The 13,586-nt window shown below is 40.2% G+C and overlaps 1 protein-coding gene across 2 annotated transcripts in view; it reads right to left on the reverse strand.

Moving 5' to 3' along the window:
* Positions 1–13,586, reverse strand: part of sntg2 (syntrophin, gamma 2) — a 112,434-nt gene that overhangs the window by 59,435 nt on the left and 39,413 nt on the right. For both annotated transcript variants that reach the window (XM_085442535.1, XM_085442534.1), the window contains exons 7-8: positions 13,406–13,493; positions 9,753–9,835 (exon numbers count right to left, since the gene is read on the reverse strand). In XM_085442535.1, coding sequence (XP_085298661.1) covers positions 9,753–9,835; positions 13,406–13,493 — 171 coding nt within the window. The remainder of the gene's footprint in view (positions 1–9,752; positions 9,836–13,405; positions 13,494–13,586) is intronic.

Raw genomic sequence — 13,586 nt, forward strand, 5'->3', positions numbered from 1 at the left:
GAAGGAGAAGGGTGCTGCAGTGATTTCTGTGTGGAGTTTGCATGTTCTCCCTGTGTGTGGCTTTTTCCAACCAGTAGGTTTTACTGGTAATGATTTTTTTGGTAGCTGTCTAGGCTTATTCTGCAACATATCCCAGCTGCCATAGGATGAGAGGCGGGGTACACCCTGGAGAGCTCACCAGCCCATCGCAGCGCTAACACATAGATGCTAACACTTATGGGCAATTTAGAACACTAATTGTGCAATTCTAATGAGGATGAATGGCATTATTTGGTATGACCAACTATATTCAGACTGTATTTTTCTGTGTTCATAAGTCCATCAATTTTGACGAGAGCCCCAAAATCACTACCTGACATGTAGCTAAAAATAATGACAGAGTGTCCACTGTGTTTTACAGATGTTTGTAGACACCATCTGTTGTAACTCTCTGACTATTTGAATGAATAAATTTAAAACTCAGATTCACCAGTCCCTAAAAAATCCTTTTTGCCACTGATTTTCACTTCAGTTCTTGTGTAAACTGCGATACCTCAGCCTTTCCTCTGTATTCTTTCAGGCTTAACCTTTTAAAGCCAAGCATATCATATTTGATACATGGGTTTTTGTGAGTTTCTCAGACTTAAAAACTACAATGAATGGCACAATAGATTTTTAATGAGCACAAAATATTACTACTCCTGCAGATCTACTGGACAAACTTCTTCAGGTCCTCAAGGACACACGCGATCCTTAGAAATGCCAAGTTTTTGGCCAATAGCTTTTTGGGATTGACCTTGTTGGTGCAGAAATAATAATTTATGCCTTTCAGGCCATTATCTTTAGCACTTTTCATAGATTGAATTAAAGAAATGGTAACAAACTGTGTTTTACTGACAGGTCGGTAATAACTCAGCGCCTGAAGATAAAATTTAAAGGTGGTTTTTTGCCAAGTTCTCCATCATTCAGAGACAAACTACTGATTTGTCCCCTGAGTTGGGTGGCTTTTTTCAGCTTGAATGATTAATAGTTCAGTGGTAAGTTGCTTAACAAACCACATTGCTCTGGAAATTGTAAGGTACAAGGACTGGACTATAAATGTGTGTAAAAGCAGTCAATGACCAAAGACAGTTCTTCAGAAATCCTGGAGAACTATTGCTTAAGATCATTTAATAAAATACTGGTGGCCACCAGTGCTACCCCTCAGTCTCTGAGTAGATGCACAAAGTCTCAATTTGATAATCCTACATCACCTCATTCAAGTTATCCAATTAACTGACAAAACTGGTTGTCCATGCTGGCCGGCTGAGGGGTAATATATAAATAAAGAAACGATGAGTGGGATTTCATAAAGCAAGTAAAATTAGTCTCAAAATAATCTAAGAGCTGATTTTACTCAGTCTGATGGACTGATGGAGAATTGGCTGAACCACCAACCATAAAACAGAGCAATCCTAGAAAATGTAGCTTAAGGTATTATTATTATGTGCATCAGTGACTCAGCACTGCTGCACAATGCTGGAAGCAAGGCACTGAAAAAAAGTCTTGTAAATCAGTTTCAGCTGAAGCCAAATTATGTAGTTTTTTTAAAAAAAATTAAAAGGTAAGTTTTTGTTGTTAAAACAAATAATGGACTCGTACGTGACATCGTTCCACAAGGAGAATGAGCTGGTGTTCATCATTGCCACGTATTATTGCAATTCCTCTGTAAGGAATTTGTTTGTGTACCAACTTTCCCTCAACTTGGCTTCACGATTTTAACTTTTCCCACATTTCCAGGCTGAGTTTTGACAGTGAATTCAGCAGAATGCAGCCATTTAATGTAAGAGTAAAGAGCAATATGAACTCAAATAAAGGCAATGTCTTTTCTGGCGGACGTCTTCACCTCTATATATAACACCTCGTTGTCCTGTTCACTGGTACCATCCTGTTTCAAAGCAGCAACCATCGTTCCCATCCCAAAACAGTCAAATGTCACATGTCTGAACGATTTCAGACCTGTGGCACTCACCCCCATTCCCGCCAAATGCCTGGAGAGACTGGTCATTAAACACATCAGAGCTGCTTTTCCACCATCCCTGGACTCGCACCAGTTTGCATACAGGGAGAACCGGTCAACCGAGGATGCGATCGCCACAGTGCTGCACACATTACTGAAGCACTTGGAACACAGGAACACCTATGCACGGCTCCTCTTTGTAGACTACAGCTCGGCTTTTAATACCATCCGGCCATACAAACTCCGTCCCAAACTCCACCAACTGGGACTTAACTCCTCTCTGTGCAACTGGATTGTGGACTTCCTCACTAACCGTAGACAGAGTGTCAGAGTGGGTAAGAACACCTCTTCCACCCTTGTGGTCAACACCGGTGCCCCTCAGGGGTGTGTTCTGAGCCCTCTGCTATACACTCTCTTCACCCATGACTGTATTTCCTCCTGCGCGTCCAATCTCATTGTTAAGTTTGCAGATGACACTACAGTGCTCGGACTTATATCCAACAATGATGAGACAAACTATAGGACAGAGGTGCAACAACTAGAGTCATGGTGCCACGACAATAACTTGGTCTTAAACACCAAAAAGACCAAGGAGATCATTGTAGATTTCCGGAAGAGGGGCCATAACAACCATCTGCCTCTCTTCATTGGCAGTGAGGCGGTGGAGAGGGTGAGCAGTTTTAAATTCTTGGGGGTAACTGTGACCGAGGACCTGTCCTGGGGCAACCATATCACCTCAGTTGTACGGAAGGCCCAACAGCGCCTCTACTACCTGAGGAGACTGCGGAGCGCACACATTCCCAGATCTCTGATGTTGAACTTCTACAACTGTGCCATCAGCAGCGTTCTGACGTATGGATTTCTAGTGTGGTTCCCCAGCTGCACCAAGGCCGATCAGCAAGCACTCCAGCGGGTGGTGAAAGAAGCTGGCAGAATTATTGGAACAAGTCTGCCAGAGATCAGTAATATCTTCCCCACTCGCTGTCTGAGGAGGGTGCACAGTATCCTGCAGGACCAACATCACCCTGCGCGCCACCTTTTCCATCTGCTGCCCTCAGGGAGAAGGTACAGGTCTATACAGGCCAGAACATCCAGACTGGCCAACAGCCTGTATCCACAGGCTGTGAGGCTCCTGAACTCTCTGCCCCCCTCTCACGGACAATAACCATATCCAACTTCTTAATAGCAATGAACTGGTCTGCATTGGTGCATCATATCTTTATTCTCTTCCCCCTCCTGCCCCCCCCCCTCTTTCTTAAATAGATAACTATCATATCTGATATCATATCTCACAGTACAATAATATTGAATGGGTTGCATTGTTGTATTTTGTCATGTTTCTCAGGTCTTTGTCTGAATTTCTACGAACATTATTGCTAAGGATTGTCTTATTGCATTGGAGTCACACTGGGTTAAATATGTACACTTGGGTTTTAAGGGGTATTTATTATTTTCTTCTTTTTTTTGGGTTGTATGGAAGCCCCAAACGCAATTTCATTGTTCTTGACAATGACAATAAATAAATAAATACTAAATACTAAAGAAAATAGGAGCAGCATGCTCCTCACCCCACCGTGCCCCTGGTGGCTGCACAGGATTCGGGTTTATTGGGTGTGCTGTCAGTGAAGAAATTGCAGTCTCTAACTCTCGCCACCATTTCTCCCTGTGTGATTGTTGAGTGTTAATGAAAAATGTGAGTCTAGATAAAAGTCCTCTCTCACAACTGGGGAACTCAAAAGCATTTCCTGTTAGTGCTTTGGAATGTTTATGTGACAAAATATCAATTTTGTTGGAAAATTGTCCCCTTTTGAAACAACATATGGTGACGGTGCTCATACCTTTTTCTTACTATCGAAAGGTCTAAGACTGCTCTTTCGTTGATGGATGTCATCAAGCATCAAGGTTGTCATAATAAAGGAAAATAAAATACACACTCTTAGCTTGGCCATGACATTGGACAGAAACATGATGTGGAATGTAAAATTAATGTCCCAGTGGTGGGTTAGACCGTTTTTGTGCCCATGCTACGAACACTTTTTTCCACAATAGCATTGCTCTGAAATTGATGCATCTTTTCTATAACTTCTGTAGGCCCCCTCGATTGCTTTTTTTCTCCAATTCATTTTGGAGAACAAGATTAGAAATTAGTATATGAGGGAGTCGGCTCAAGTCGAATATATAGTTAGGCAAGGTTGAGGGTTTGGGACACGTGCAGCAGAAGGCTAGTGGATATAATGGACAAACGATGCGGAATATGGAGCCGTGAGTCAGGAGGTAAAAAGGAAGATGACAGAGTTCCTGGATGTAACGAAGGAGGACATGCAGATGGGGTGGTGTGACAAAAGAGGTTGCTAGGAATAGGGTGAGACGGAGGCACCCTGAAAAAAACGATGAAATCTATATGGGGATTTGACTAAATAAGTCTAGTATGCACTTTCAGCTCAGTTTTGTTGTCCACCTCCTGTAAACAGAAATACCTGAACCTTTAGCAGCTTTAGTCAGTGGTCTGTTTTGTAAAGTCTAAGCAGAACTGAGAGAGGTTAAAATGTCATGTAAACCACATGACAGAGTGTGCATTTGCTTTGTAGTGTAGTTCATCTGAGGCCGACCTCATGCTTAAAGAACATTTCCTTTACAAACCATTTCATATGATGCTACTGAGTTAATTAATTTTCCCCCCAAAAAGAAAATCAAATGACATTGCATGCCATTAAGTTATGTGCTGCCCTACTTTTCCTTAAATCTCTATCTTGAGGCTTCCTATCATTATTCTGTGAACATGAAAGTGAAATCATGCCTTGTACTGCACTAAAAAATCTGAAACACAACACACAATTAGGCCTACTCAAAGAACAAAAACAATCACTCACATAACAGTCCTCTGTGAGGCAAGCACAATCTCCGTTGACGTGACCAAAAACACTCCAGAGGCCCTCTTTTTTCCATTTTGTATTTTTGCAGCTTTTAAAAATGTTATTTCTGTTCTCGGGAAACTGCTCATGTTGCCAGACAGGTTTACAACTAAACATTTTTATGTAAAGACCCTTTATACAGAGCCAGCTGATCTGTTACAGATTTGTACCAGAATTATTTTTGCATAGGCAGGTATGTGTCAGGGTTTTCTGTGCAAATAGTAAGATCGTCCACAGACCGTCCAGAGACGTGGGCTTCTCCAGCACCTGCTAGAGTTTTAAATGGAAACACTTTAAATCTATGAAAGCTTAAAATGACCACCTGCTGTCCTTCATGATTACTCTGAATAATGCATATGAAATGACAAGCCAGACTGTTTTAAAGCGACCCTTTCCATTATTAATGAATGTATTAATATGGAATTATCTGAGGATTTAGCTTAAAACCAAAATATTATCTTTAGGTAAATAGTTTTGTTTATCCAGGAGAACTCTAAAACACTTTCTCTTTGATGCACTGATGCACACATGTTTTTGGTAGCCGGTGTTGTCAGTGAAGGTAATGAGCAAACTGCATCACGCTGTCCTCTGGTAAGACTGAAGTATCCCCTCTGTGAAGTCAGCTGCTTCTACACTGAAACGTCTCCCAATCCGGCATCCCAGCAGTACACTGTAATCACAGCCATTACCACTGAAGACCAAGAAAGCTCAATGAGCGAATAACGGCTTTGTAGAATGACAGACCTAAATGAATGACTTGGGTCTGTTTTCTTTTTGACCCTTCCTACCCTGTGATGGCAGATTGATTCATCTGCTTTATGAACTCAAACAGGCTCTGTTGCTATTGTGGGCAGAGTCACACTCTGATTCTGCAGCTGTGAAATGAAAATTACACTGTTATTTTGCCACAGAGCTATTAAAATAGAGCCACTTTTGATTTAACATAGCCTATGATTAAGCATAAAAATATATACACGGGCACAATATGTAGGGGTTAAAAAAAATGACCAAAACTAACGTGATATAATTTCACAATATTTTAAACTGCTAATACAACATTTGCCCCTAAAAATATGAAAACAAATAGGTTTTGGTGATTTTGCAGGTATTACTCTTAGGCTAAAACAATCTTGATCAGTGAAGCCAGTAAATCTTTGTTTTGACATGAATGTTGGAAACAACAGCGAGACTCTAGCTGAGGTAATTAATTCTCCTCTCTCTGCCAGGGGCCAACTCTCAGATCTGGGACCTGCAGTCTGGGAAAAAATAAAAAACACCATCCTAGCATATGTGTGCAGAGGATGTTATGGATTACTTCACATTTAATAACACATCAAAGTCAAAGGAGATTTGTATGAACAACAGCTGCCATGCTAGTGGTCAGCCCTGCTGAGCTACCTAGAGTGATAAGTTCATAGTCGCTGAATGAAGCAGAGTTTCCTCCTGTTGCTGTTGTTGAAACAAAGCTTCCTAAAAAGCTGTTATTTTATAACTTTGAGTTTCAACCACAGGTTAAACTGGGATTTAAAAATCTGATACTCCAATAAAGCAACCAGTATATATATTTTTTCTTTCTAAAGAACAACTCCAATAGAGTTGTTCATCAGACTAATAATGACCCCTAACAGTTATAAAGGTAGTTATTTACTCATGTTTGCTCTGTCCAACTCTGCTCAGATTGAATGGATATGTTTGATTAATTTTCATTTCATTTTCATTTATTAGTCATAAGTGTCAACTTAACTGGCCAATTGCTTATATCGGTTGATATCATCAGCCCAGCAGTATATCGGTCGGGCCCTCATTGAAGGAAGCTTCATGGTTTTAGAAAATCTCCTCCTGTGTCTGTTTTCTAATATCAGTGCCATTCTTCCCCTACTAGTTGTCCATTCTAGGCTCAACGGAGGCAGTTAATAGATCAAGTAACGGGTTGAGTACTCCAATAGTGAGACAAAAGGAAAGAAAATTAAAAGATCATTTCTCCATCCACTGGTAACTTGGATGGAGTTACCAGTGGATGGTAACTCCACTGCCGCTACTGTACTTCCATACTAATGCATTTTTTTCAGACTTTAATTCTATTTTATTTATATAACTCCAAATCACGACAACAGTCACTTTAAGGCACTTTATATTGTCAGATAAAGACCGTCCAATAATGCAAAGAAAACCCCAAAAATCAGATGAGCCCCTATGAGCGAGCACTTGGCGAATGTGGGAAGGAAAAACTCCCTTTTAACAGGAAACTTCCAGCACAACCAGGCTCAGGGCGGAGCCACAATCTAATGTAACTAGTTTGGGGTGAGGGGAAGGAAAAAGGACACTGTGGGAGAGAGCAAGGAATTAATAATAACACAAACAAATACAATCGTTCTGGTGTGATTTGTCTGCACTTTGTTAGACATTTTGCAAACCATCAGATTTACTTTAAATTTAATTTATCTTAGATTTTTAAATATCAATATCGTGCACACTCTTCCCAAGCACCTCTTCAAACAGCTGTTTTCTTCAAAATGCCCTTTCCTCTAATATTCTGAGCCACAAATCTCCACTTCAGTAGCACTTACAAACTTTCCACTTGGATTCCTCTATGTAATCTAAAGCTTTACACCGAGGACTCGTTCATATATCATTCAGTGACTGATGGAATATTTTATTTCCAGAAACATAACAGAAATTGACTTCTCTGTCTGTTGACTGAATCTTCCGATTCATGGAAAAATAAAGAAGTCGTATCCAAAAGCTTCACTGTCAAAACCTGTAACTCTAACAAAATGAAACAAGAATTTAGAACCTGGATTTACCTCACAATATTCACAGGATGGCAGGGAAATGCACAAATATTGAGATTTAGATGCGTTATTTGCCCCTGCTTAACAACATTTCTGAAAACCTCTATTGCAAAAATATTTTTAAAGTAATTAGTCGCCAAGAATTCATCATGATATGATTTAGTTGATATCTTTTTACCTTCTTGACCAGCAAAAGCCCACAAAAAAAAGAAAAAAGGAGTAGTGGAGGTTTAAATTCTAAGACTTAAAAAGCGTTTTCATTATACGCCTCCAAAGAGACATCAATGAAGGCTCCTCTAACCGCAAACAAGGACAGAAGTCTTTTATGAGGCTTCGTATTCATTAAAACTCCTGTTTCTCCTGCGCTTCATGAATGAATTTTAAAAAAATGATTGCGTATCGAACACTTGCAAAGCTGAGATAACCTATAGCTGCTCACTGCTACTAACAACCTACACCTTTCTCATTGTTGTTATGTGCATGCACTTGGGTGATCTCACATAAATCCCAGCATCCCACGACCAGACCTTTGTAACTGGTCTAAATCAGCCACAGCGTGTGGGCGTACTGGGGTTTTGTTATTGCATGTGGGATTAACCTTTTTCAGAAAACAAGCTCAGGTGTAATTTCTATCAAGGTTCCATTACTGTCGCATATTGAGAAACCGTTTCTCCATCAAATGAAAATGTTACATCCACAAGATGTTCATTTTTCTAATTGGAATAACAAGATGGCTCCGGCACACATTTATCTGTTCTCCATCGCTGGGTGTGATCCCGGCAACGTCTCGATGAGATGAAGAGTCTGATAGTCTAACAATGCAGATTTCCCTAATGTACACAAACAGAAGGAAGCAGGGAGGAGATGTCAATATTAGCAGTGCTAATAGTCTCAACTGCTACTAATGCTAATGGCCATAATACCTCAGCGGTATAGAAAATTACAAGCTACACTCACTGGCCACTTTATTAGTTACACTGGGAATATCAGGTCGGACTCCTTTTTAACTTCAGAAAAGCTTTAATTCTTCATGCCGCTGTTCTGTAACACCCGAAAGGCGCTCTATTGGAGATCTGGTGACTATGGAGGCCATTTGAGTGCATTTGATAACTCACTGATATATTTAAGAAACTAGTTTCAGATGATGTGAACTTTATGACCTGTTGCGTTATCCAGCTGGGATCACCCATCAGAAGACTGGTACACTGTGAGGATAGTTAGCAGCATGGTCAACAACATTACTTCAGTGGGCTGTGGCGTTTAAATGATATCCAGATAGTACTAAGGAGCCCAAAGTGCCGCAAGAAATTTCCCCCCACACCATTACACCAATACCAGCCTGATAATGCAGGATGGGTCCATCCTTTCATGTTGCTTACTCCAAAATCTGACACTACCATCTGAATGTCGCAGCAAAAATTGAGACTCATCAGACCAGGCAGCATTTTTCCAGTCTTCTATTGCCCAATTTTGCTGAGCCCGTGTGAAATGGAGCCTCAGTTTCCTGCTCTCAGCTGGCATGTGTGGCAGCTTGTCTGACACCAGTAACCGTCCCATGTCTAAAGTAAGCCAAAGTTGAAGGGATACCTCAAAAGAAGCACAGATCCAAAAGCACTCTCATCTTTCAAGTGTTAATCACCGCACTGCACATGACCCTACGCTGTGTTACTGCATCATTTCATGTTTGGCACTGATCACCACCTGCACTCATGTATATATCTTTCTACGTAGCACTCATAATTCTTATTCTCATGTATATATCTCATGTATATCTCATGCACATATCTTTCTTTCTACATAGCACTTTAATTCTTATTGTCTGCACTGAAGCACCGCAGCAATTTCCTAATGTTGTAAACCTCAACATCTGGCAATAAACCCATTCTGATTCTGATTCTGATTCTGACTACTCTCAGATAATTCACTTTCTTTAGTGTTTTAAACCTGTAGCTTTACTTGAAAGAATCAGTTACCTGTAAGAAGCTGGTAAGACCCTGGCACTAAGCAGGAAAGAGATCAAACCCAAACCAATCACATTTTCATGTGCAACATCAAAAAGGTGTTTCTTACTGTGTTGTTTCCATTTCCATTTAAATGTACACCACTGTCGAACAGCGGGGAGGATACTCGACTGTGATCTGGCCCCGGAGACCCTGAAACAAACAGCAGAATGATTCATGTTTACAAAAATCTTTTGAAGAATCACTGTTAAAGATTTAATCCAACTTCTCACCTTTTCTATCAATATTTGAATTCATCTGGAAACAAAGGCGAGTCATGAGTTGCACATAAACCTCAAACAGCATGTTCTAGCTCGTAGTCTTAAATTATAAGGGTTATTATTGACGTTATTCTGCTGCCCTGCCTTTAGCCATGCAGCATAGATCACAGGCAGAATCCAAAAAGACAAATGCTGCTCGTTGATATGATATTAGCTTGGCGTTGGAGGAACTGCCTTCTGATTCGGTCACACTCTGTAAAGTGTGGCAAGCAGCTCCTGGCCTTTCCTGCCTGTCATTTGTGCCATGGTACAACAAAGGCCGGCTTAGAGAGAATACAACGTGAACCTTTTCACTCTCAGACAACAAAAACCACAATTCACGGGGCCAAACAGCCTACAGCTAAAAACCTGAGCATCTCTGCACTGCAGCCTTCCCATGAATGTTAACACACCCGCACGATACAAAGGTTGGATTTCTCAAAGCGCTCACACTTTGATTTCCGGAGAATGTGGCGATTTATCGAGCTATAAATATTCATGCGTGCCTGTTAGTATTAATTATTTTTCTACATCTGTGTGCTCTTCGTAATTAGATAAATTGTACAAAGTGATTGTTGTGTTTACTGTGGGGACTGAAATCATTTGTATTGCATGGGGTTCATTCATTCATTTTGCTTACAGCTAATTCATAGCAGAACAATTATTAGCGGCTCAGCAGTCTGAGTGTTCGCTGCAAACACAAAACTGTCAACATCTAAAGGCCCAGATGTAATGCAGGAAGTTACAGACTGTGACATTGATGCATTAGCTGTGTTTACTACAGTTAAAGAACTTTATTTGTAAGAGTTAGGAGATAAAATCAGTACCAGTTTCTTATCCTTCCTTTAAAATGGACCAAGAGCTTAGGTAGGTTTAGCCTAATTTAGGATTAAAAGATAAATCACAAAAATCTGACCGTCAAAGGATATAGTAGGTCAGGGGTGTCCAGTCCTCGAGAGCTACTGTCCTGCAGCTTTTACATGTATCCCTACACCAACACAGCTGAATCAAATGGTTGGATTACCTCTTCAGCGTGCCATCAAGTTTGGCAAAGGCATGATAGCAAGCCATTAATCTGCAGGACAGTAGCTCTCGAGGACTGGAGTTGGGCACACCTGTAGTAGGTCATCCGGCTCATGATCTATCACAGTTTAGATCAGGGGTTTCGAACTCCAGACCTCGAGGGCCGTTGTCCTGCAGGTTTTAGATATCACCCTGATTCAACACACCTGAACCAAGTCATTAGTTCATTACCAGGCCTCTGGAGAACTTCAAGACATGTTGAGGAGGCAATTTAGCCATTTAAATCAGCTGTGTTGGAACAAGGATGCATCTAAAACCTGCAGGACAGCGGCCCTCGAGGCTTGGAGTTCGAGACTCCTTGTTTAAATTTTATTGACCATAAAACAACAAATGTGACCTCAACCTTGAGCACAGATTGGACGAGTAGAGATTTCTGTGAACTGTAAACAGATGGCATGAGCTCATCAGTCCTTCAACTAGATGATCTGCATCTCAAAACCACCGACGACCATCTGATTTGTATTAGTTTTTTTAAATTATCTGCATTTGTAAACACACCTGAAACCCCCAACAATAAGTCAGCAGAGCTGATTGAAACAGCTAGCCTGAATTTGCCTGAAGATCAGAAAATCCAACTACCGGCAACAACGGTATAAAGTGCTTTAACACATAATATATACAGCAAATAGAAACAGCTGTTTGTCTGGCGTATAAAGCCTGCAGAGTGGCATCAATCTTTTTATCCAATTCTGGGGAAGAAAGAGAATTAGCATATGCCCTAAAATATCACTACCTTTTTTTTAAGAAAGTGAGAGTAAAAACATGAGCAGCAGTATTTGAATTTTAAATGTGATGGCAGTTGGTGGGTTGTTTACTTGTTGTGAAAACTGAAGTGAAACTGTCAATGGGACAGGCGATTTTAAAAATCCTTTCTCTACAAAACATCAGACAAAGTGCTCATCAAATGTCACTTGAACCCAAACGAAGGTCACGGGATCTTTGTTTCCCCCATTCAATCCAAAACTCGATTATTTCGATTTTTAGCACAGGAAACCAACAAAAAAACAAACCAATTATATCTGAAGTTTCCAATTATCACAGTTTGGGGATTTTTGCAAAGCAAAAAAACGATCAGAGAAACTAGCAATCAAATTTGAGTTGGTGTACTAATCAATTAAAGCTGAGGTCAAGAAAAAATGCTTTTTGTGTCAGACTCCTGCCATCCCTGCTGGCTCTGTTTTCAGCGCTACAAAATCCAACCACCAACAGCCCTTCTGTTTTTGTTTGTTTGTTTGTTTGTTTGTTTATTGCCTTTTCTGAATTTCAGTAATGACATCACCACAGCCCCACCTTGAAATTAGATCAAACCACAGCTACACGGTCCTGATATACAACAGACAATCTTACTTTTGTAGTGTTGAGCTCTGACGCTTGCACATATTTCTCCTGTTTTACACAGTGAATCTGTTAGTAAGTAAACAAATTCTAAAATAACCAAACTTTTGCAGGCCTGTATTTTTTCTTCGCTCTGTTGTCCAGCACTTCATTAGCCATCTACATGGGCCTCACATGTGAAAAACATCTATTTATAATTACTATATTGTTACTTTATTTTCTTATGACACACTAAAAAACAAATGTAAACTTCTGTGTAAAAACATGTTTTTTGACTGGTATCAGAAATGAAAGCAAAGGGGAGGCAGTTAAGATAATGATTTACTGTAATTTGGTGGGAAACTAAAATGCTGCCTGTCATATTAATAACATGAAAACATTTAAAATGACATTTATGCTGTATGTTTTAACTTTTATCTTCTATTTTTATCATTGTGTATATTTCCAGTTTTTATCTGTTGTACAGTGTCCTTGGGTGCTTTGAAAGGCGCTATTTAAATAAAATGTATTATTATTATTATTATTATTATGCAATGCTTTGTTTTTTTGTTTTTGTTTTTAAATGAAACGTTAGAACTCAAACATGTTTTCAGACATTTCTCACCCGCCTTCACTCTGATGTTAAGTATATGATAAAGTATTGCACAGTGTTCCAATAAATTGCCAAATTTACACTTTACTTTGAGGCTTGGTTTGTGTTGCTTTCTTCCTTGCCATCATTTTCTCACCGCTCTCACCTACATCCTTCGCTCCACACCTTTTATCGGCTCCACCTGGATGATTTTAGTGTCTCCGTTTTCATCTTTTCAAGCTGCTGAAGGTAAGTGCAGCTCTGGGTGTTTCTGACATTACTGCTCGCCTCGGGCCACCGAGCATGACAATTTATTACTCTGAAATGAACGCTCGTCTATCGAACAGGTTTAAAGCACCAAGTTGAGCAAAAAGACAATTTTCCATAAAAGCGGTTCGCTTCTCATTTGCTAAGAATGCTCAGTGCAATAAAGTTTATAGCCGGTTTAAACGGCGTCGATCAGCGTGCGCTTACCTAGAGGCAGTTTTAGAAATGATGGAACTTCTCGCAGGTAGCGAACAGTGATGGTGACCTCATCTCCCGCAGTACGCAAGAGGTGAACCTGGCGGGAGCGAGAGAGATTGATACAGATAGCGAGGGGGAGAGATTGCGAGTGATACAGCGAGATAAAACTTAATCTCATATAAATGAAACA

The sequence above is a fragment of the Copadichromis virginalis genome, linkage group LG19 (assembly GCF_057382275.1).
Source record: "Copadichromis virginalis isolate Kocher_CV1m ecotype Utaka linkage group LG19, C_Virginalis_male_GT1.1, whole genome shotgun sequence".
NCBI classification, from domain to species: domain Eukaryota; kingdom Metazoa; phylum Chordata; class Actinopteri; order Cichliformes; family Cichlidae; genus Copadichromis; species Copadichromis virginalis.